The sequence below is a fragment of the Anabrus simplex genome, chromosome 8, assembly GCF_040414725.1.
Source record: "Anabrus simplex isolate iqAnaSimp1 chromosome 8, ASM4041472v1, whole genome shotgun sequence".
NCBI lineage: Eukaryota > Metazoa > Arthropoda > Insecta > Orthoptera > Tettigoniidae > Anabrus > Anabrus simplex.
The window spans coordinates 229,009,220-229,033,501 of record NC_090272.1 but is presented as its reverse complement, the minus strand read 5'-3'; the positions used below and the strand labels follow the sequence as shown (position 1 = coordinate 229,033,501).

The 24,282-nt window shown below is 43.6% G+C and overlaps 1 protein-coding gene across 7 annotated transcripts in view; it reads left to right on the top strand.

The window, feature by feature from the left end:
• Positions 1-4,110: 4,110 nt before the first annotated feature.
• LOC136879031 (ankyrin-3) overlaps positions 4,111-24,282 on the top strand; it is a 682,638-nt gene continuing 662,466 nt past the window's right edge. For 4 of the 7 annotated variants that reach the window (XM_067152753.2, XM_067152755.2, XM_067152752.2 and 1 more), the window contains exon 1: positions 4,112-4,758. In XM_067152753.2, coding sequence (XP_067008854.2) covers positions 4,633-4,758 — 126 coding nt within the window. In that variant the 5' untranslated portion in view covers positions 4,112-4,632. Of the gene's footprint in view, positions 4,759-24,282 lie in introns of all 7 variants that reach the window. The other 3 variants (XM_067152757.2, XM_067152756.2, XM_067152754.2) reach the window with 2 other exon arrangements.

Sequence of the window (24,282 nt, the reverse complement as noted above, 5' to 3'; positions counted from 1 at the left end):
CAGGGTTGGTCTTTTCCTCGAACTCAGCGAGGGATCCCACCTCTACCGCCTCAAGGAAAGTGTCCTGGAGCGTGAGACTTTGGGTCGGGCGATACAACTGGAGATGAGGACCACCACCTAGCCCAGTCGGCCTCACCTGTTATCCTGAACAGGGGCCTTGTAGGGGATGAGGTCGAAAGGGATAGAGAAGGAAGTGGGGAGGAGCGACCGTGGCCTTAAGTTAGGTACCATCTCGGCATTTTCCTGGAGGAGAAGTGGGAAACCACGGAAAAACACTTTGAGGATGGCTGATGGCAATTGAGCCCCTCCACTCAATTGACCTCCCGAGGCTGAGTGGACCCCGTTCCAGCCCTCGTGCCACTTTTCAAATTTCATGGCAGAGTCGGGAATTGAACCCGGGCCTCCGGGGGTGGCAGCTAATCACACTAACCACTACACCACAGAAGTGGCCTGTAAATATCTGTGTAAATAATACTCACCCAAACTATGTTTTGAGTGATCTGTAAATATCTTATTTCTTTCTTTCTTTCTTTCTTTCTTTCTTTCTTTCTTTCTTTCTTTCTTTCTTTCTTTCTTTCTTTCTTTCTTTCTTAATCTGTTTACCCTCCAGGGTTGGTCTTTTCCTCGAACCATGACATCAGTCAATTCTTCCCTTGCAAAAACACTGCTTCACTGTGAACGTTATTTCACTTCAGAAACACGCTGCATTGTAATGAAGCTAACTGACAACTGGTTTGCATCTTCTCAGATGTATTTTCATGGACTTCAGTTTTGGGTTCCAAATGAATGAAGTAAGAGCTACGAAAGAGCTGTTGTATAACCAGCTATATGATTTGTTCTTCCACAGTCGGCCGAATTTGCATGGTGATCCGTGCGAACAGCTGTCTCCTATCATGCGAGTGAGTGGGTTTGGTAGCCACTGTTACTGTTTGGTAGGGATAGAAATACACAGTTTCTCTTGGCGCAGCTAAAGAGCAATATTAGTCTATTATGTTTAGGGACGGGATGGGGCATTGACACGATATCTACTGCATGGCAGACACGCGTGGTACAACAAAGGGCTGGTACTGGCTGCTAGTGCGGCGAAGAACGTACAGAGTGAACAACCTGATCATTGAAACACACACATTGAATGGAAACCTAAATGTTTAAAGGTTAAAGAGTGAGATTTAAAAAAAAACCACCGTTCCCTTTGCGAAAATCAAATGATCGTACATATGTCTCCCGGTCATTGCATCCATCAACGGCTGCTAATTTCACATGACAACCAGCCGTAAGACATGGCCTGCACGGTTGCTAGGTAACGATACTTTACATCACTGCCTCCACGGTTGCTAGGTAACAATACTTTACATCACTGCCTGACGGTTGCTAGGTAACAATACTTTGCATCACTGCCTGACGGTTGCTAGGTAACAATACTTTACATCACTGCCTGCACGGTTGCTAGGTAACAATACCTTACATCACAGCCTGCACGGTTGCTAGGTAACAATACTTTACATCACTGCCTGACGGTTGCTAGGTAACAATACCTTACATCACAGCCTGCACGGTTGCTAGGTAACAATACCTTACATCACAGCCTGCACGGTTGCTAGGTAACAATACCTTAATCACAGCCTGCACGGTTGCTAGGTAACAATACTTTACATCACTGCCTGATGGTTGCTAGGTAACAATACCTTACATCACAGCCTGCACGGTTGCTAGGTAACAATACCTTACATCACAGCCTGCACTGTTGCTAGGTAACAATACCTTACATCACAGCCTGCACGGTTGCTAGGTAACAATACCTTATATCACAGTCTGCACTGTTGCTATGGTTACACTTCCGTCACACATTTTGTCGCGTTACGTCACACAAATTTTCGGATGAGCCCCCGCCATAAGACATATTTATGTCAAAACGAAATGGGTGAAGTAGTCGAGTAAGGATCTCATGACCATGGCCCCACACGTTCCAAGATATCCAGACGCTTCGTAACATCAAGTAATGGGAGTAGTGTGTGTCAAGTGGGAAGTTATGAATGAGCAAGGCCGGGAAGAGTGGGGGAATTACCAGGTTTAACACCTCCCCCTTGAACAAATGAACTTTTCCTTTTAACATGGATATATTTTTGGGCTGGAGATCTATCTGGAATTAGCGAGGACAGAAAGCCGACACCGTGTTAACGAGTGTTAGTCATTTTCTTCCTCACTTTGTGCCAGAACTCTTCCTTCTATATACAGTAGCTACAAATAGCGCCGTGTTTTAAACGAGTTTTCAATGTCTTTGGCTGGTGTTTCGTCTAGATCACAGCAAAGCCCCTTGCACACGGTAGCGTCATCACCGACGGCAGCAGAATTATTCACATAACAGGGATCTTGCGAATGTGTGCTAATTCAGCGGCCATTTTGTTGGACGTAGAACTTGAGAGGTGGCACGAGAATGTTGTGTGCTGAATCAGCTGCCATATTGTTGGACGTAGGTCATGATGTTACGTATTTTTTTCGGTTTATCGGATTTCTTGATCTTCCGGCGTGCTGAGTAGCTCAGACGGTTGAGGCGCTGCCCTTCTGAGCCCAACTTGGCACGTTCCATCCTGGCGCAGTTTGGTGGTATTTGAAGGTGTCCCAATACGACAGCTCAATGTCTCACGCTCCAGGACATTGTCCTTGAGGCAGTAGAGGTGGGATCATTCGCTGAGTCGGCGGAGAAACCAACCCTGGAGGGTAAACGGATTCTTCTTCTACCGCTTTTCCCACATGCGTGGGGTCCTGGATGCGACTGTGACGCACAGGTAGATTTAGCCATGTTTTACGGCTGGATGCCCTTCCTGATACCAACCCTCTGTAGAGGGATGAACCGAGCGTGTTGGGCATGTAGTTAGGTGCGCACAGCTGTGAGATTGCATTCGGGAGATGGTGGGTTCGAACCCCACTGTCGGCAGGACTGAAGATGGCTTTCCGTGGCTTCCCAATTTCACGCCAGGAATATGTTGGAGCCGTACCTTATTTAAGGCCACGGCAGCTTTCCTCCCTCTCCTTCCCTTTTCTATTCCATCGTCTCCAAAAGACCTATCTGTGTCGGTGCGACGTAATCACTAGTTCGTGTTTCTGTGGTGTGTTGTCTGAATATGAAGAGGAGAGTGTCGGGACAAACACAAACAAACAGCCAGTCCCCGAACATGAAGAATTAATCAGACGCGATTAAAATCCGTGACCCATCCGGGAATCGAAAGCCTCATCGCTGACCATTCAGCCAAGGAGTCGGATGAAAGGTAAATTATTATTATTATTATTATTATTATTATTATTATTATTATTATTATTATTATTATTATTGTTATTGCTTTCTTAATCTCTTTACCATCCAGGGTTGGTTTTTCTCGCGGACTCAGCGAGGGATCCCACCTCTACCGCCTCAAGGGCAGTGTCCTGGAGCGTGAGACTTTGGGTATGCGATACAACTGGGGAGGAGGATCAGTACCTCGCCCAGGCTGCATCACCTGTTATGCTGAACAGGGGCCTTGTAGCGGGGGTTGGGGAGATTAGAAGGGATAGAAAAGGAAAGTGGAAGGAAGCGGCCGTGGCCTTAAGTTACTGTCGGTACTATCCTGGTATTTGCCTGGAGGAGAAGTGGGAAACCACGAAAAACCACTGAGGTGGGAATCGAACCCAGTTGACATCCCGAGGCTGAGCCGGGAATCGAACGCAGGCCTCTGGGGATGGCAGCTAATCACGCTAACCACTGCACTACAGAGGCGTATTATTATTATTATTATTATTATTATTATTATTATTATTATTATTATTATTATTATTATAGATCTACCTGCCAACTGAGCATTGCATTTCCCTTCTAGAAACAGGTAATACATTACGTTGTACATCAAATCAAAGGATTAAGAACGAACGAACAGTGAGATATATTTGCTCTGCCATAGAAGATGACGGCGGTACTTTAATAAAGACTAATTAATTATTTATTTGTACAAGCTTAATAACAACAAGTGTGTTCGTAGCTTCCGCGCTTCAATCGATCACAAAGTTCGCAGTGTCCTCAACAGAGCGCTCTGCCATACGTTCCAAGCGAAGCGGCGCCAGTCTGAGAATCCTTCATTGCCTTGCTGGTTGTTACAGGTATCGGAAGTGCATTGAAGTGATCTTTAAGGGTTTCTGACTACTAAGAAGTGTCTCATTTCCAAACAACTACCTGAGAGATCGGTTTAAGGCCTGCTATTGTATTTATTGTTGTTGCTAGTGACAGTTCTTTCTTTTTCTCGCGTTTGGCGAGATGCGGTACGCTAACCAGCACAGCGTGAAGTAAGCAGTGTTCGGTTGTTTGCAGGCATTATGTGAGTGACGGACCGGGCGAGAAGCAGGTAGTGTGAAGCCAGAGACAGCGGGTGTTCAAGGCGTGTGCCAAAACATAAACAAAAGCAGTGTAGCCGAGTTGATCAACTGTTATTATCATAGATGCATTAAATCGAGACAAAAGAAGTGATGATATTTATTGGGTGAAGGAATAAACTTGAATTGAGTAATGAAGATTTGGTTGTTCGGATAACGCGTGTTTGTTTGAAGTGAAGTGCGGTTTATTATTATTAAGTGGAAGTTTAAGAATCCTTTTGTTTCGTCGACAAGATGCCTGGAGAAACGGCGTCTGTGACGGGCTCGGGAGACGATGTGCAGACTACTGCAGCGCCGGATAAAGCACCGGTCGTCAATGGGAATAATGTGGAGACGCTACCCAGGGGAGCCGGAAAACAGGTAACCAAGCATACCAGTCTGTCTGCCTTTTGCTGGGGGTAGCGTTAAGGGAATTTTGATTAATCTTCGGATCTAGCCTCTAATTATATTTAGTGTTACGATGTTTTGATGTATTCTTTCTTCTGAATTGAAGCTCATCATAAATATCTCGTTTCTGAAACAGGTTTCTGGTTTGAAGATAAAAGTAGGCGGGGAAGTTTTTTTCCTTTTTCCATCAGAAAGTTGTCTTACATTGTTTAAAGATTATTTACTTGTCAGAGTGTAGCGTCGTGTTTTCCCTGTGCCTGGACCTGGGAGGAGGACCGTTGGGGTGCGCCTCTGGCTCCCCCATCAGAAAATTCGCAATCTCCTCACCCTCAAACCCTTCCAAGTATACCGTGCGGTTTGGGGCGCGCAGCTGTGAGCTTGCATTCAGGAGATAGTTGATTCGAACCCCACCGTCGGCATCCCTGAAGATGGTTTTCCGTGGTTTCCCATTTTCACACCAGGCAAATGCTAGGGCTATACCTTAATTTAGTCCATGGTTGCTTCGTTTCCACTCGTAACCCTACCTCATCTTCGCCGTAAGACCTTTCTGTGTCGATGCGACGTAAAGCAACTTGCCATTCATTCAAAAGAACTGCGTAACAAAATTTCGGCACCTTCCAAGAATTTCGTGCGTCATTAATTGACAATAAGTTCTTTTTTTGTCTCGACCTCTCGATTTTTTCTCGTAGCTAATTCTTCACTGTTACACTTCTTGTTCAGAAAAAAAAAGTCTGTCAGATTTTGAACAAATGATTTTTTTGTCTTAGGGGCTATACACCATCAAGCAAGTCAATCAGATACGTCTGAATAATCTATTTGACTGAATTGCTTGATCGTGTATGGGTCCCTTTACTCTTTTGATATACCGGGCTGAGTCGCTCAGAAGGTTAAGGCGCTGGCTTTCTGAGCCCAGGTTGGTGGGTTCGATCCCGACACAGTCTGTGGTGGTATTTGAAGGTGCTCAGATGTGTCAGCCTCCTCATGTCGGTAATTTACCGGCATCTTGAAAGATCTGTGGAGCAAAATTTCGGCACCTCGGCTTCTCTGTAAAGCATAAACTATTTAGTGGGACTTCAAAATAGTAACATTATTATATGATTGTGGCTTTAATGGGCTAAACGCATCAAATAGCCAGAGAGAAAAGGAACGGTGTGAATCTCGTATCTCTTTCCTCACTCCTCTATGTCCTGTGAGAAAAATAGGCGCTAAAATTTAGCAAATCTAAAATCTGAAAAACGGCCGATGTTAACCCTTAATTAAAACCCTATGCATTCGGGGACCCCAAAGGTCTTCCTCTCCACCCCTAGCTCGGTGCAACGGAGGGGTTTGCAGTCCATAGATCCGAGCCTGGCGAAGGGGCTCTACATCTCTGTCTCTGGGCCTCAGCACGAAAATTCACAACTTATTTCCTCAAATATCTGTTTTCTGTGTCCAGCTCCATGGCTAAATGGTTAGCGTGCCGGCCTTTGGTCCGAGGGGTCTCGGGTTCGATTTCCGACAGGGTCGGGAATTTTAACCATAATTGTTTAATTTCGCAGGCACAGGGGCTGGGTGTATGTATCGTCTTGATCATCATTTCATCCTCATCACGACGCGCAGGTCGCCTACGGGAGTCAAATCAAAAGACCTGCCTCTGGCGAGCCGAACTTTTCCTCGGACACTCCCGGCACTAAAAGCCATACGCCATTTCATTTTTTCTGTTTTCCTTTTGTTTGTTTTTAAGATTGAAAGTATAATAGGTTATTTCAGGTCATGATCTATTGTTCCTGTACTTCACTTTTAGTGCACTCATTCCAGATACTTATGGCCAACTTTCGAGGATGAACGATCTGTTTTAATACTTTTTAAATCTCTGTAGTTCTAACATGTCTGTTACAGAAGTTATCCCAGAAGTTTGTATCAGGTAGGTCTTGTCTGCTGGCAGAATTGATTAGCTCGACATGAAGATGGGGGCTCCATCCCTTATCTGTTCAAGTGGAAGGGTTGAAAACTTTGCCGGAGGGCTCAGCCTTTTGTTACGCCATTGTGAGAACTTTCACAATGTGATATGGAATTGCCTTATGTGCCTTATCTGTAGTTCGGCGAGAGACTGTTGGTTATGTATTTCAATTGGGTTTGACAGATAGCTGGTTCAAACCCGGTAGAGGTAGTCGGATTTTTGAAGGTCGGAAAAAAGTACATTCGACACTCCATGTTTCGTACGATGTCGGCATGAAAAAGATCTCTGGTGACACATTTGGTGTTTACCCGACAAAATTCATTAAATCTCAGCCATAGACGCCCAAGAGAGTTTCGGTTTACCCGGTCTGCATCTAGTGGGCCTAGAGTAAAACAGAACGTCGAAATTGACGAGCAGACAGCCAGATGGCGTCAAATTGAAATGTCTGCACACGGTAGTTGAGGCCATACTATTATTATTATTATTATTATTATTATTATTATTATTATTATTATTATTATTACCAAAGGCCTGAACGCTAACAATTTTAAATTACGAGTTTGATTGTAACTTATTTAATTTATCACAGAAATACATTTGGTATTCATTCGACGTCTCTGCGTCTTACCACAGTGTATTATCACTTGCTATCTTGTTTTTCCGTCATTAAATACGAAAACATCGCAAAGGATATTTCAGCTTTGTTGTGCAACATACATTTTATGTAGCTGTTATTTTGGTAACGTGTCCAGTTGCATTGTGTTTAATTTATCACACAAATACATTTAGTCAAAAAAGAGGACATATGATTTATCATATTTTGGACTGAAAATTCTAAAAATGCTCACTTGAATGAGAGGTTTTTCTGTTCCTTTATTTGTGACGTTTCACAACATTACAGCTGCCGAATCATCCCTCATTTTTCACTTAAATAAGATTAAAGTCCGCCTCTGTGGTGTACTGGTTAGTGTGAATAGGTGCCACCCCCGGAGGCCCGGGGTTCGATTCCCGGTTCTGCAACGAAATTTGAAAAGTGGTACGAGGACTGGAACGGGGTCCACTCACCCTCGGGAGTAGAGGAGGTTGGGTTCCCACCTCAGCCATCCTCAAAGTGGTTTACCGTCGTTTTCCACCTTTTCTCGAAGCTAACGCCATCTTCCTTGTCTGTCCCTTCCGCCCCATACGGCCCCTGTTCAGCATAGCAGGTGGTGCCGCATGGTCGAGGTAATTATCCTCCTCCCGAGTTGTATCCACGACCAAATGCTCCAGAACACTGCCCTTGAGGTGGTTAAGGTGGGATCCCTCGCTGAGTCCGGGGGAAGAATGAACCCTGCAGGTTTAACGGACTAAGAAAGAAAAAAAATAGGTAAACCTTATTTTAATTGTGAAAAACCAAGTTGTGTCATTTATTGAACAGTTTTGGCTGCCGCATTCTTATAACCCCTACCCTGTTAAATTTAAATGGCCATTTTATTTTTAAATAAGGACGAATGACAGATTGTGGACACACGTCTGTTTACCTTCGACGTAGACACATCTCCCTAAGTTTGGACGAAATCGTGACCGCAAACTGTGGCTTGTTTATACAGTAGTAGAATGACCTCTTCACGGAATTGCTGAACCTGTGTCGCAAGTCTCTGCGAAGCTGTCATGCCAGGAAATCCCCAGAGCACTGGGGGATAGGCTTGGAATGCTCGGCGCGTACCGACTCTTACGCAATGTCGAATGCAGTATGTGCTGAGGCTTCACTAGGGTTGTGCACACCATCATTAACTTCACTGACCTTTACTGTCTTCTTTCAGTACCTGACACACAATTTCTGTTGTTTACTTTCATAGTACTGTCCTCTAATCCCAATGCTCTTTAAGAATTGGCCGTGCGGTTAGGGTCGTGCAGCTGCGAGCATGCATTCCGGAAATAGTGGGTTCGAACCTCACTGTTGGCAGCCCCTGAAACTGTTTTTCCGTGGTTTCCCATTTTCACACCAAGAAAATGCCGACGCTGAACTTTAACTAATGCCACGGCCGCTTCCTTCCCATTCCTATCCCATCATCGCTACAGTATCTGTGTCGGTGCGATGTAAAGCAAATTGTAAAAAAGGGGGCGGGGGAAGAAAGAATTGGTCTAGTCGGATTTTTGTAGTTTCTGCCTGTCCTGTAACAAAAGTGTGACGTGGCGTGATGTTACCTAGCAACAGTACCTTGCACAGGCCATGGAGGTCTATGTCAAGGCCATCCAGCAATACGTCACACCAGGTTACAACCCGTTACACATGTTTATTGAAAGACAGCCTATTTATGATCATTTGAGTTTCCCAGAGGCAAATTTTATTACCTTCTTTTTCAAAGAAGTAAACTATCAGAAGAAGAGTTCCACACAGGGGCGGCTTATAGCCCGTGCAGTCCGTGCCCTTGTACGTGGTGCCGAATCTAAAATCGTAAAATGTTTTACCCAAAAGAACTTTTGTTTTTACCTGAGACTATACATATTTTCAGTAAGACAAGAAAATATAACTTTATGGAACTTGGATAGCTCGTCATCACTACTATAATACATAATTGGTTTACGCAACGGTTGTACAGTGTTGGCATTTCTACCTTCATTTGTACAATTACATTTTTTGCTTTTATGAAGATATTATTTCCTTCCTCCCCTGCGTTTCCAAAATATAACTGATTGGCTCAAGTCGTGGCGCGAGCTCCTTCACCTTCCTCACACGCCTGGAATGATGACCGGGTCAGGATGGAACGAATGAAGCCCCCATCTCGCGGCGAGGATAGGAATTGTGCCGACTGCCGAAGCCTGTATGAAAGATGAAATGATATTGGAGAATGTTGCTGGAATGAAAGATGACCGGGAAAAACCGAAGTACTCGGAGAAAAACCTGATCCGCCTCCACTTTGTCCAGCACAAATCTCACATTGAGTGACCTGGATTTGAGCCACGTAACCCAGCGGTGAGAGTCCAGCGCGCTGCCGCCTGAGCCACGGAGGCTCTTTAGTAACAAGATTATATTCTGAAATCAAAAGCTTTCTGTTTAGACTAATTTGATTTTATTTCAACTAAATCCAAGTTAGAAATGTTAATATATAGAACCGATCTCAATAGCTGCTGTCGCTTAAGCGCGGCAAGTATCTAGTATTCCTGAAATAGTGGGTTCGAACCCCAATGTCGGCAGTCCAGAAGATGATTTTCTGTGATTTTCCATTTTCACACGAGGCAAATGCTGGGACTGTACCTTAATTAAAGCTACGCCCGCTTCCTTTCTACTCCTAGCCCTCTCCTATCCCATGGTCTCCATAAGACCTATCTGTGTCGGTGCTATGTTGTATAGAAAAACTACTTTTAATACAATAACAATAACTGTCCGCCTGCATGGCTAAATGGTTAGCGTGCTGGCTTTTGGCCATAGGGGTCCTGGGTTCGATTCCCGGCAGGGTCGGGAATGTTAACCATCATTGGTCAATTTATCTGGCACGGGGCTGGGTGTGTGTGTTGTCTTCATCATAATTTCATCCTCATCACGACGCGCAGGTCGCCTACGGGAGTCAAATCGAAAGACCTGCATCTGGCGAGCCGAACATGTCCTAGGACACTCCCGACACTAAAAGCCATACGTCATTTCATTTCATTACAGTAACTAAGTTCCATGAAAATTGTATTTTTTTCTTAAATTATGAAATAAATTTGTTATTTTAATGTATATTCTTGTTCAGGCTGTTTAATTGCATTTTATTTCAAACATCCAATCTTCATTTTTCACAATACCAACCCGCCTGATGGCCTTGATGGTTAAGGCGTCTAGTCTATATGGTCTGACACCGTCAGAATCTTGGCCGGTACGAGAGGAGAGGTGGTGGTATATAATTATTTCAAATCAGTAGATTTAGTACCGCCGGGCTGAGTGGCTCAGACGGTTAAGGCGCTGGCCTTCTGACTCCAATTTGGCATGTTCGATCGTGGCTCAGTCCGGTGGTATTTGAAAGAGCTCAAATACGTCATCCTCGTGTCGGTAAGAGAACTGGGGTGGTCATGAAAGGCTTGAATGGTATAAGACTCTAGCGGCTAGAGTCTAGCCCTAGCTGAAGTTTGTCCACTACACTGTTTAGCAGTAAACTTACTTAGTCTGTTATGTTTGCAAAGTGACAAGCAGAGTTTGGGTCAGTTTGTAGCGAATGTTGTCATTCAGACTCATTCGAAAAGTGCTGGGGTGAGTGGCTCAGACGGTACAGAGCCAGCGCAACCTAGATCGCTGAGCAGCACTCCTAGTCATACACGTCTGCTCCACCCAAGGGCAGTAGACACGTCTAGAAATGCTTTCTTCTTGATTACAAGAAATAAGTATTGTATTTCTAGTGACATATATCATTGTTTTTCAGTTTTATATCAATCATTTTATTAACCATACCTGTTTTCACGCTGAAAATTCATAAGATGATAAAGGAAAATATTGCGTAATTAGGCCTATATGCATGTTTTAATTACACCCGAATTAGCGTGTTTAATGTGTTGTTGTATTTGAGGCACCAGCAGCCCTCCAACACCCTATCCTGTGCTAACCTTTTCATTTCTACATAACTGCTACATCTGTTCTAATCTGCTTTTCATTTTCATACCTTGGTCAACCCCTACCGTTCCTATCGCTCACACTTCCCTCAAAAACCAACTGAACAAATTCTGGGTGTCTTAAGATGTGTCCTATCACTTAGCCACAACGATCTCCTCTCACCAGTCCGATTCAATATCTGTTACTTGGTGATTCGATCTATCCACCTCACCTTCGTTATTCTTCTGTAACATCACATTTCAAAAGCTTCTATTCTCCTTCTTCCTCAGCTAGGTATCGTCCATGTTTCACTTCCATACAATGCCACGCTCCAGGGGAAATCTTCAAAAACATCCTTCTAATTCCTATACCAGTGTTCAAAGTGAGCAAATTTATTTTCTTAAGAAAGGCCTTCCTTGCTTGTGCTAGTCTGTATTTTATGTCCTTACTTCTTCTATTTATTAAACTATTTTTAGTAATGGGTTTGTTAATCATAATACAGTAGTTATGACAAATACAGAGTATTAACGAATAGAAATATTGTTACAAATTATATGCCCAGCATGTATTGCAACCACATTCCACCATATAAATCCAACACACTGTATACATTTCAATTCAGGCTTCACTCACTTTTACAGAATAGGGAAAGCTTCGTTCAAAAATGCTTTGATTTTTCTTTTTATAGTTATTGAGAAATACATTGGTTGAAATCCATTTTTTAAAAAAATATCTTCAGCACTCTGACTACCACATTCTCTGTCCAAGAGCAGTTCATTCATTAAAACTGAATTCCAAGCTAGGTTTAAAACCAGTTCTCTATAGGTTGGCACTTTAAAAAACTGAGTTTCAAACTGATTACACAATTTCTGAACAATAAGATAAGCAGTGACTGAGAGCAAGAATGAGTAGTTTTCCTCTACTCAATTTCTGTATGAGGGAATGTTTTCCTTGATCATCTAAAATGTCATTCAACACAAGAAGATCTAGGTGGCGTTGATAGAAACGTTGGCTTTCTAACCCTAACTTGGCCAGTTCAATCCTGGTGGTAAGTTATATCATGTGAAGGAACTCCCGGGAGACACGACTCTGGCAACTAAGCGTACATATGAAAGCAGTAGATGTAGTTAGTGGGACATAAAACTTACGAGTTATGACATTAAATCAAGTGGAAACAATGCCAGATTCAAGGTGGGGCTCCATAGTCAACCTTCATAAAATGTGCTCCACTGAGGGCTATTAAGTAGGTCTGTGTAAAGATAAAAGCTGTCTTACTTGCGAATACACACTTGCCAAAAAACCAAGCCCCATGCCGCAAAAGCCCTTAAGGCCATGGCCTGCCAAGCGACCGCTGCTCAGCCCGAAGGCCTGCAGATTACGAGGTGTCGTGTGGTCAGTACGACGAATCCTCTCGAACGTTTTTCTTGGCTTTCTAGACCGGGGCCACTATCTCATCGTTAGATAGCTCCTCGATTGTAATCACATAGGCTGAGTGGACCTCGAACCAGTCCTCAGATCTAGCTAAAAATCCCTGACCACGGTGTCGACCATGGTTTTCAAAGAAGTAAATATTAGTTTAGAAGTAAGCAGAAAAATTTCGGATACATACTGACGAGATTTTTGAAAATTCCTGACATTCTGTGTCAGAACTTGCGGCCAACACAGCCAAATACAGTATGTCTTAGTGCTGGAGGTCGTCCGAAAAGAAGATAACCCAGTTTTACTTCCTCTTAAAAACAATAATCACCACCACATCACTCATCCGAAAATTTATGTAACGTAATAGTAACGTGCAACAAAATGTGTGACGTAATGTTACCTAGCAACAGTACCTTGAAAGCTGCACACGCTCTGGATGTGTAGGTCATGGCCATCCATCAACACTTCACATCCATCACAGCCTGCACGGTTGCTGGGTAACGCCGAGTCACACCTTTTGTTGAGACATATATATCCAGACGTACCAACTCCCAAAAGTAAAAAAATCAGGAGTTTTTTTTTTTTTTGCGGCATATCACATGTTACAAGACATCATCATTGATGACGTAACTTTGAAGAATATTTAACACATTATACTACTCAATTACTGAACGTAATTATTATTTATTTATTTATAAATACTGCATGTATTTAAGCTTTAGAACACATGACTCTTCATTCTGCCTTAGGCCTCTTCATAAATTTCTGAACTAGCAATGGCCTTGTTGAGCGGGTTTTAAGGTTTAATATCTTTCCTGGATTCTTTTTCGGGAAGCTTTGACCTGAATCGAGTTTTTGTACTAAATTAATCTCACAGTCGGCATTGTTACGTGGAATGATCAAATAAAAAGCATTACGTTAGAGATTTTGTCATATTTAAGAACACCGCCAGCTGATTGCGTCAACCTTGACACTGTCCACTGAACATCTTATTTAAATAATCTAGGAATTTAAAAAAAATTAGAGGAATAAGAAATCTGCTCTCAAAATCAGAAGGTAAGTCTCTGCGATCACGAGAGAGGGAGAAATGACCAAAAATAAGGAGTCTGCCGCTGAAATCGGAGGAGTTAGCACGTCTGTATGATCATTTGATTTCACCAAAGGGTTTTTTCGAAATGTGATCTAATTTTGCTGTTTTGGGGACCCCGCGTGTATATGGCTGCGGGTGTGGCAGGTCATTGCCCTCCTGTATCTCTGTATGTCAAGGTAAGAATCGACTTTACCAGACAGAGAGGGAGATAAAAGGTAGATTATAATAGGCAACCTTTCGTGCTGCCGAGTATGTAGGTCAGTGGGCAACGTCCTGCGCCGGCTATTGTCCTTGACTATCTCGCCATTCTGTCGTCCTTTCACTAAAGATCAGGTCCCCGAGCCTTTATTTTTCTCGCGCACTAGTGGTGATCCAGAAATTAGTGGGAATTATTTATGTTATTTAACAATCTCATGCGGCAGCCTGTCACAGCCGGGTTGCGTGGTTCAAATCCTGGTCACTGCGTGTGAGATCTGTGCTGGACAAAGCGGAGGCGGGACAGGTTTTTCTCCGGGTACTCCGGTTTTCCCTGTCATTTTTCGTTCCAGTAACACTCTCCAGTATCATTTCATTTCATTTGTGGGTCATTAATCAACGGCTGCTAATTTCATTTGCTACGTAACATTGTTTGACCATCCATCCATACCTCACATCACTGTCTGCCCGGATGCTATGGTTAAATTTCCGTCACACATTTTGTCGCACAAATTTTCGGATGTCTCCGAGACATAAGACATATTTATGTCAAAAAACAATCAGGTCTAGTGAAAAATACAACTGACAAACACATATTATCTAATGTGGTGATTATTATTATTACTATGTCATTCACACTCAAAATTAACGGGAATCAATTCGAACTTTAGAACTCTACATTTTATGTATTGTATTGTATTGTAATATCCATCTTCATATTGTGTGATTCGATGCTGGAAAATATCCTCTTTCGAAGACGTAGCTTTTGTTGTTTCGTTTAGATATTTCGCACATCGAGAGTTCCATGTGTTTTGTGATTGCCTGGAATCTGTATTGTTTAATCCCAACATTCAAAAATACATGAACAAAAAATCACAAAACCAAATCTGTTCGTGTTCGAGTTGCTCAGTGGGCCTATACATTTTTCACGATGTGTTCTCCGCGCTCTTTTCCTTGGTGAAAAACAGTGTCTCCTACGGGGAATAACAAGCGAGCTAGTCAGTTTGAGGTAAAAGGTCCTAAGTCCAGTATACTTCCAAAACAAATGAAGGAAATACTCTGAATTTGAGAACTGGATGTTTTAAAAAATCAGTTATTTGTATTACTATGTAAGAAGTTCACGAAACTTCTCATTAAAGAACGGATGAGTGAATCGAGCACAGAAAAAGCTTTTATTCTTTTAGCCGTACTGTAATATTGCGTGCCGGCCCCGTGGTGTAGGGGTAGCGTGCCTGCCTCTTACCCGGAGGCCCGAGGTACGATTCCCGGTCTGGTCAGGGATTTTTAACTGGACCTGAGGGCTGGTTCGAGGTCCACTCAGCCTACGTGATTACAGTTGAGGAGCTATCTGACGGTGAGATAGCGGCCCCGGTCTAGAAATCCAAGAATAACGGCCGAGAGGATTCGACGTGCTGACCATACGACACCTCGTAATCGTAATGAGCAGCGATCGCTTGGTAAACAAAGGCCCTTCAAGGGCTGTAATGCCAAGGGGTTTGTTCGTATTTGTGATATTGTACTCCTTTCGTCCAGGGTATAGTGTAGACTTGATTCGTTTTTGTTATCTTCAGGCACCGGAATTACTAGTCGTAAAATCGTGTTACGTGCCATTATTTATCGATATTTTATCATTTAAAATGTATGCATCTGTAGTTTTATTCACTATCTTTAAAATACAAGTACAATGATTCACAGCCAGGATGAGTGGCTCAGGCGATTGAGACGCTGGCCTTCTCGCCCGAAATTGACAGGTTTGATCTTGGCTGTGTCAGGTGGTACATAATTTGAAAGTACTCGAATAGAGTAGAACCTCTTTAATCCGAACTAATTGTGACTCTAGATTGTCCGAATTAATGAAAGTCCAGATTAAACAAAATAACTTATGAAATGATCCAAGGTACATATTTAAAAACTCTGCTGGGTAAAAAGAACGTGTACAGAACAGTATTTTAAATTTAAGAAATACAAATGTCATTTCGTATAGCCTGCAAGATATAATGCAATACAATATACAGAATAACTAGCGCAGTACAGAATTAGAACATGGCAATCATTGACCAGACTTGACACGCTCACTGCTGATCTTTTGTTGTCTTCATATGCAATTAATTTCCTTGATAATTAAATCACGCAGATGCCTCAGATGTTCGTAATATGCAGATATGTTTTCATCCTTGTTATCTTCAACGTTTTTTTTTTTTTTTTTGCTACTTGTTTTACGTCGCACCGACACAGATAGGTCTTACGGCGACGATGGGACAGGAAAGGGCTAGGAGTGGGAAGGAAGCGGCCGTGGCCTTAATTAAGGTACAGCCTCAGCATTTGCCTGGTGTGAAAATGGGAAACCACGGAAAACCATTTTCAGGGCTGCCGACAGTGGGGTTCGAACCTACTATCTCCCGAATACTGGATACTGGCCGCACTTAAGCGACTGCAGCTATGGAGCTCGGTCAACGTATTTAATGACAATGTTTAGATGGTCTTTAATTATCTTAGGGTTATTATATTAATCCTGCATCCTGGTCATATTCATCCCTTCAGAGATTTCTGCAGTGATCACACTTTCAACGATCTCCTCCTGAGTAGTTTATAATATTGCGCTCATATCTCAGCTTTATACTTGCATTTATGTTTTATTACTAGACGGCTGTCCGGATTAATGAGGTTCTACCGTATGTCAGAAGTATACGTATCGGTAGATTTACTGTCACGTTATAGAACTCCTGCGGGACTAAATTCCGGCATCTCTTAGTCTCCCCAAACCGTAAAAGTAGTTAGTGGGACGTAATAACATTATTATTATAGTTATTATTATTATTATTATTATTATTATTATTATTATTATTATTATTATTATTATTATTATTATTATTATTAAAGTAGTTAATAACACATCGGAAATTGCATGTCCATTATTGTGTTCATGAACAGACTGTACTAACGAAGACCGTACGTACTGTGTTATACATTATTCGCTTCATTTGCATGTGAGACAAGAAGACCATAATGGTCTGCAATGTGTGGGTGACCTTGGACGTAAGCCGAGTTACATAACCTGCCCTAGGCGAGGCTTGCACCTAGGTGGAATGCTTTTCCTTCCCGGGACCTCGCCCCACGACTTGGACGTTGTCTTCATTTGTCGACATTCGACAGACAATTCTCTTGAACGAACAACTCATTTTACTGCTAAGGTGCGCTGAAAACAGTCACATTTAACTGATGATGGTTGTTCTCTATCATACAGGGAGGACTGCAAATGTCGGTAACATAATGCTGACTATTGTTTGAGTCATCACTTCATAGACTGGTTTGGTTCAACTCTCTACGCCACCCTAACCTGTGCTAACCTTTCAATTTCTGCGTAACAAACACATCCTATCTCTACTTCATACCTTGGTGTTACCTTACCGTTCTTACCGCCTACACTTGCCCCAAAAACCAACTCAACAAGTCCTGGGTGTCCTAAGATGTGTCATATCATTCTGTTTCTTCTTCTCGTCAAATTTAGCCAAAACGATCTCCTTTCACCAATTTGATTAGTAGGCTATCTCTTCATTCATGATTCGATCTACCCATCTCACCTTTGGTAAAACACCACATTTCAAAAGCTTCTATTCTCTTTCTTTTTGAGCTAGTTATCGTCCATGTTTCACTTCCACATAGTGCCATACTCCAGATGAAAGTCTTCAAAAACATATTTCTAATTCTTTGAAGCGTGCAAATTTATTTTCTTCATGAATGACCTTCCTTGCTTGCGCTAGTCTGCACTTGTGTGCTCCTTACTTCTGCCTGGTTTTGTTTTACAGTTTGTATACCGCCGTCGTAAGACTTTCTTTAGAATGCTAATTTTCTTCGTTAGTAATTTTTACTATTCAAATAACTATATTCATGTATTCTTAATCTAATATTTCCTGCACCACCTGACTTTGTTCGTCTGCACTAACAGAATGGTGTTCAAGCGAAATACACCGACTGGTGTTTCTTATTTAAATATACTGATAAGGGAAGATCTTTGTGCGCGTAGCATTGTAAATACCCGTGTGCAACCTTGCCCCGCTGACCATGTGTGTATTAAAGAAAATACTGTAATGGCCAAACAAATACTGCAGTACCTTTCAGGGCTGGACAAATCCCAAGGTACGAAGCTTTTGCATTGTTTTTACGTCTCCAGCTCATTGGTAAATAATTAGCATGTTGATAAATTGTGACTAAAGCGCAATTGCACTGCCAGTTTGAAACATCACAGCAGCATTTTAGTTCACAAGAATCACAGCGGACGGAACCGGTGTTTATTGTCAGGTCTTGAGACTTGACATTGGCGCATGAGCAGCACCCCTTACCCCGCATGCACGTGACTTCACGTCAGAAAACCATAGTACAGTCTGCATTTCTGTTGGAATGGCACGGAGAAGATGGGGAGTGTGATGGAGCTCAAAACAGCTCTTGTTGGTAAAGAAAAAGGAACTGAGAGCTTAATCCATTCATTAACGCTTGCGTTGCCTCTTGTATGCTCGGCCTTGTTACGAGCAATCCCGTTCTGCTGTGCCTGTACAGCACATTAAACAAAGGTTTGACTAGACCTGTCGGCTGAAATAATATTATCCAATTATTCACTGTACTCTTGACAAATATTTCTTTACGTTACGGAAATTAGCGTGACGGAAATGTAACAGTAGCAAGCGTCCAGACTATAATGTAAGGTGTGGATGGATGGCAAGACAATGTTACTTAGCAACCTTGCAGGCTACAATGTAAGGTGTGGGGGATGGCAAGACAATGTTACTTAGCAACCTTGCAGGCTGTGAGATAAGGTGTGGATGGATGGCCAGACAATATTATCTAGCAACCGTGCGGGCTGAGATGTATGGTATGGATACATGGACGGTTAGTGTTACCTAGGAACCGTGCAGGCTGTAATGTAAGGTACGGAGAATGGTCAGACAGTGTTACCTGACAACCGTGCAGGCTGTGATGTAAGGTATGGACGGATGGTCAGACAGTGTTACCTGGCAGCCGTGCAGGCTGCGGTGTAAGGTATAGATGGATAGCCTGACAATATTATCTAGCAACCGTGCGGTCTGAGATGTAACGTATAGATGGATGGCCAAACAATGTTATCTAGCAGCCGTGCAGCCTATAATGTAAGGTGTGGATGGATGGCCAGACAGAAAATGTTACCTAGCAACCGTGCAGGCTGTGATGTAAGATGCGGAGGATGGTCAGACAGTGTTATCTGGAAGCCGTGCAGGCTGTGATGTAAGGTACGGAGAATGGTCAGACAGTGTTACCTAGCAACCGTGCAGGCTGTGCTGTAAGGTACGGAGAATGGTCAGACAGTGTTACCTAGCAACCGTGCAGGCTGTGATGTAAGGTACGGAGAATGGTCAGACAGTGTTACCTAGCAACCGTGCATGCTGCGGCGTAAGGTATGGATGGATGATCAGTGTTACGTAGCAACCGTGCAGGCTGTAATGTAAGGTACGGAGAATGGTCAGACAGTGTTACCTAGCAACCGTGCAGGCTGTGATGTAAGGTACGGAGAATGGTCAGACAGCGTTACCTAGCCACCGTGCAGGCTGTGATGTAAGGTACGGAGAATGGTCAGACAGTGTTACCTAGCAACCGTGCAGGCTGTGCTGTAAGGTACGGACGGATGGTCAGACAGTGTTACCTAGCAACCGTGCAGGCTGTGCTGTAAGGTACGGAGAATGGTCAGACAGTGTTACCTAGCAACCGTGCAGGCTGTGCTGTAAGGTACGGACGGATGGTCAGACAGTGTTACCTGGCAGCCGTGCAGGCTGCGGTGTAAGGTATGGGTGGATGATCAGACATTGTTGCCTAGCAACCGTACTGGGCATGTCTTACGGCTGATCGCCATCTGAAATTAGAAGCCGTTGATGAGTGGCCATGACCGGGAGACATATTTATGATCATTTGTTTTTAGAAAGTGGTTTATTTCTTAAAATAAGGACTGCGTTCAGTTTCCGAATAACACCAAAATCATACTCGGAGTAGCTTTCTCACCTTTCTTTCTTCTCGGCTGTTTGAAATCTGCGTGAGCAGTATAGTGACAACTAGCGAAATCTTCTGGGGGGTAAAAATTGGATACTGTTTTGGAGTAATCATACGTATACAGCGTGGTGAATCAGTATGTAAGTTATTTTCTTCTGGAGTGATTATACATCTGATTCTCCTGAATGGTTAGTTCCACAGACGGGGTTTTAAAAATAATCTTGCTACCGTATGAGTTGCATTCGAAAGTGGGGAGAGAGTCGAAAGGAGGATTGGCCAAGAATTAAATAAAGAGTGATTTATAGTCCCTTTAGTTAGTCCAATGCAAGCAGGGTGCAGACGAGGGATGAGATCGCCACGACTTACAATCCCCGTTGGGGTGTGGAGAGGGTGAAAGGGGGATCAGCCTCTCCCTCCGAAGAAGAGGACGAGGGGATGGTGAAACCGCCACACTGGCAGTGAGTCAGCCAATATTTCGCCTAAAGCCTTCCATTCTTGGGAGTCTTTAGATTCACCACTCTCGTAATGAAGAATGAAAAGTCGAGTAGGCTGTTATCTTCTAGAGTTACCAAACGTCCGAATCTGGCAGGACATTGTCGTGCTTATTCATGTTGTGTAGCTGTCTTTATTTATTTAAAAGATAGGAATATGCGAAATTTTAGAAAATAAATTTGAATAGTATGATAGTGTTTGTTTTCTTACTTAATCCGGTTCTCGCGCACTTGATTTGTCTTCTGTTGCTGTACATACTGTACATCTTCATTCTAGACTGTTATGCCTTTCAGCGTTCAGTCTGCCATCCTCTGTGAATTCACTAACCGCCGCCACAATCCTCTATTTCGAGGTAGTTCTATGGCCACCTTTAGCTCTATACCTCTTATCTTTAAATCGTTAGAAACTGAGTCTAACCATCATCGTCTTGGTCTTCCTCTACTTCTCTCACCCTCCATAACAGAGTCCATTATTCTCCTAGGTAACCTATCCTCCTCCATTTGCCTCACATGACCCCACCACCGAAGCCGGTTTAAGCGTACAGCTTCGTCCATAGAGTTCATTCCTAACTTAGACTTTATCTCCTCATTCCGTGATTGTTCGTACCTGTTTGTACCAGCAATCATTCTTGCTACTTTCATGTCTGTTACTTCTAACTTATGTATAAGATATCGTGAGTCTACCCAGGTTTCACTCCGTTAAGTTGGCCTGAAAACTGACCGATGTAAAGGTAGTTCCGTCCGGGAGCTGACTTCCTTCTTACAGACTGCTGTTGATCGCAACTGCGAGCTCACTGCATTAGCTTTACTGCACCTTGATTCAATCTCTCACTTACTATATTACCATCCTGCGAGAACACACATCCTAAATACTTGAAATTATCTACCTGTTCCAGCTTTGTATCACCAATCTGACTTCTATTCTCTTGGATTTCTTACCTGCTGAGGTCAATTTAGTCTATTATTATTAAGAGAATAATTGTGAAATTAATAAGTTTTTAATCTCCGCTCCGTGGCACTACAGCTCTGTTAGTTTGAAGACCTGCAGATTACGAGGTAACGCATGGTCAGTACAACGAATCCTCTCGGCCGTTATTCTTGGTTTTCTGGACCGAGGCTTCTATCTCACCGTCAGATAACTCATCTGTTGTAATCACCTGGGAACAGATTTGCATGTACACTGACTGACAGAGCAAATGCAACACCAAGAAGGAGTGGTCAGAACTTTATGCCAATTGCAGACTAAACTGACGTCACTGAGGTATGCTCATGATGTGAAATGCGCCGCTGTGCTGCGCACGTAGCGAACGATAAATGGGACACGGCGTTGGCGAATGGCCCACTTCGTACCGTGATTTCTCAGCCGACAGTCATTGTAGAACGTGTTGTCGTGTGCCACAGGACACGTGTATAGCTAAGAATGCCAGGCCGCCGTCAACGGAGGCATTTCCAGCAGACAGACGACTTTACGAGGGGTATGGTGATCGGGCTGAGAAGGGCAGGTTGGTCGCTTCGTCAAATCGCAGCCGATACCCATAGGGATGTGTCCACGGTGCAGCGCCTGTGGCGAAGATGGTTGGCGCAGGGACATGTGGCACGTGCGAGGGGTCCAGGCGCAGCCCGAGTGACGTCAGCACGCGAGGATCGGCTCATCCGCCGCCAAGCGGTGGCAGCCCCGCACGCCACGTCAGCCGCCATTCTTCAGCATGTGCAAGACACCCTGGCTGTTCCAATATCGACCAGAACAATTTCCCGTCGATTGGTTGAAGGAGGCCTGCACTCCCGGCGTCCGCTCAGAAGACTACCATTGACTCCACAGCATAGACGTGCACGCCTGGCATGGTGCCGGGCTAGAGCGACTTGGATGAGGGAATGGCGGAACGTCGTGTTCTCCGATGAGTCACGCTTCTGTTCTGTCAGTGATAGTCACCGCAGACGAGTGTGGCGTCGGCGTGGAGAAAGGTCAAATCCGGCAGTAACTGTAGAGCGCCCTACCGCTAGACAACGCGGCATCATGGTTTGGGGCGCTATTGCGTATGATTCCACGTCACCTCTAGTGCGTATTAAAGGCACGTTAAATGCCCACCGCTACGTGCAGCATGTGCTGCGGCCGGTGGCACTCCCGTACCTTCAGGGGCTGCACAATGCTCTGTTTCAGCAGGATAATGCCCGCCCACACACTGCTCGCATCTCCCAACAGGCTCTACGAGGTGTACAGATGCTTCCGTGGCCAGCGTACTCTCCGGATCTCTCACCAATCGAACACGTGTGGGATCTCATTGGACGCCGTTTGCAAACTCTGCCCCAGCCTCGTACGGACGACCAACTGTGGCAAATGGTTGACAGAGAATGGAGAACCATCCCTCAGGACACCATCCGCATTCTTATTGACTCTGTACCTCGACGTGTTTCTGCGTGCATCGCCGCTCGCGGTGGTCCTACATCCTACTGAGTCGATGCCGTGCGCATTGTGTAACCTGCATATCGGTTTGAAATAAACATCAATTATTCGTCCGTGCCGTCTCTGTTTTTTTCCCAACTTTCATCCCTTTCGAACCACTCCTTCTTGGTGTTGCATTTGCTCTGTCAGTCAGTGTATTAATCAAATATGTAAATAATTATTTACTTATTTTTATTGAAACATGCAATTATACATGAACTTCAAATTACAAAATCGATCATTTCGATTCAGTATTGAAGTTCAATGAAGCTAAACAAAGTAGGCCTACAGGAAATGTAATGTTGCATTTCTCATTTTAATATGAACTCCGAAGAAAACAGTCTTTTATTTCCTGTTACCAAAACCGTGGATTACAACATCATCAATCGCCATTGATCTATATTTAGGACAGTCGGCCAGCTGACAGATTCCCTGTCTGTTGTTTTCCTAGCCTTTCCTTAAATAATTGCAAAGAATTCGGGAATTCATTGAACACGTCCCTTCGTAAGTTAAACTCCCCTTCCTATAAACGAATATTTTCCCCAATTTGTCCTCTTGAATTCCAATTTTATCTTCACATTGTGATCGTTCCTACTTTTACAGACACCAAAAAAGCAAAACAAAATCATCTCCGAACAGGCCATGAAGGCCCTTGCAGTGGTGGAAGGTAAAGGCTTCCACATTCGTAACCTCGGCACTTGATGGAATAGAGTGGTTAGCTCTACGCCCGGCCGCCTTTGCGCCCAGGAATTAACCTGGTACTCATTTTTGGTGCACCTCCGGAAGTGGATATCTCGTTTCATAAATTTTACGACTTCCTGACGGGGATTCAAACCCACGTCCTTCCGGCCGAACCGAGCACGCCTTTACCGCCTCGGCCAGGCAGCCCCTTTTTACGGACACTACTCAAACTAATATTCGTCTACTAATGTTATTCCACGCCATCTCTCCACTGACAGCTCGGAACACACCACTTAGTTGAGCAGCTCGTCTCCTTTCTCGCAAGTCTTCCCAGCCCAAACTTTGTAACATTTTTGTTACGCTACTCTTTTGTAGGAAATCGTCCGGAACAAATCGATCTGCTTTTCTTCGGATTTTTTTTTTCAGTTCTCCAATCAAACAATCTTGGTGAGGGTCCTATACACTGGAACCATATTCTAGTTGGGGTCTGCCCTCTCCTTTACATCCTTACTACAAACCCCAAATACCCCCATAACCATGTGCAGAAATCTGTACCCTTTATTTACAATACCGTTTAAGTGATTACCCTTTATATTAACATCTAGGTGCTTATAGTGATCCCCATAAGGAACTTTCACCCCATCAGCGTAGTAATTAAAGCTGAGAGGACTTTTCCTATCTGTG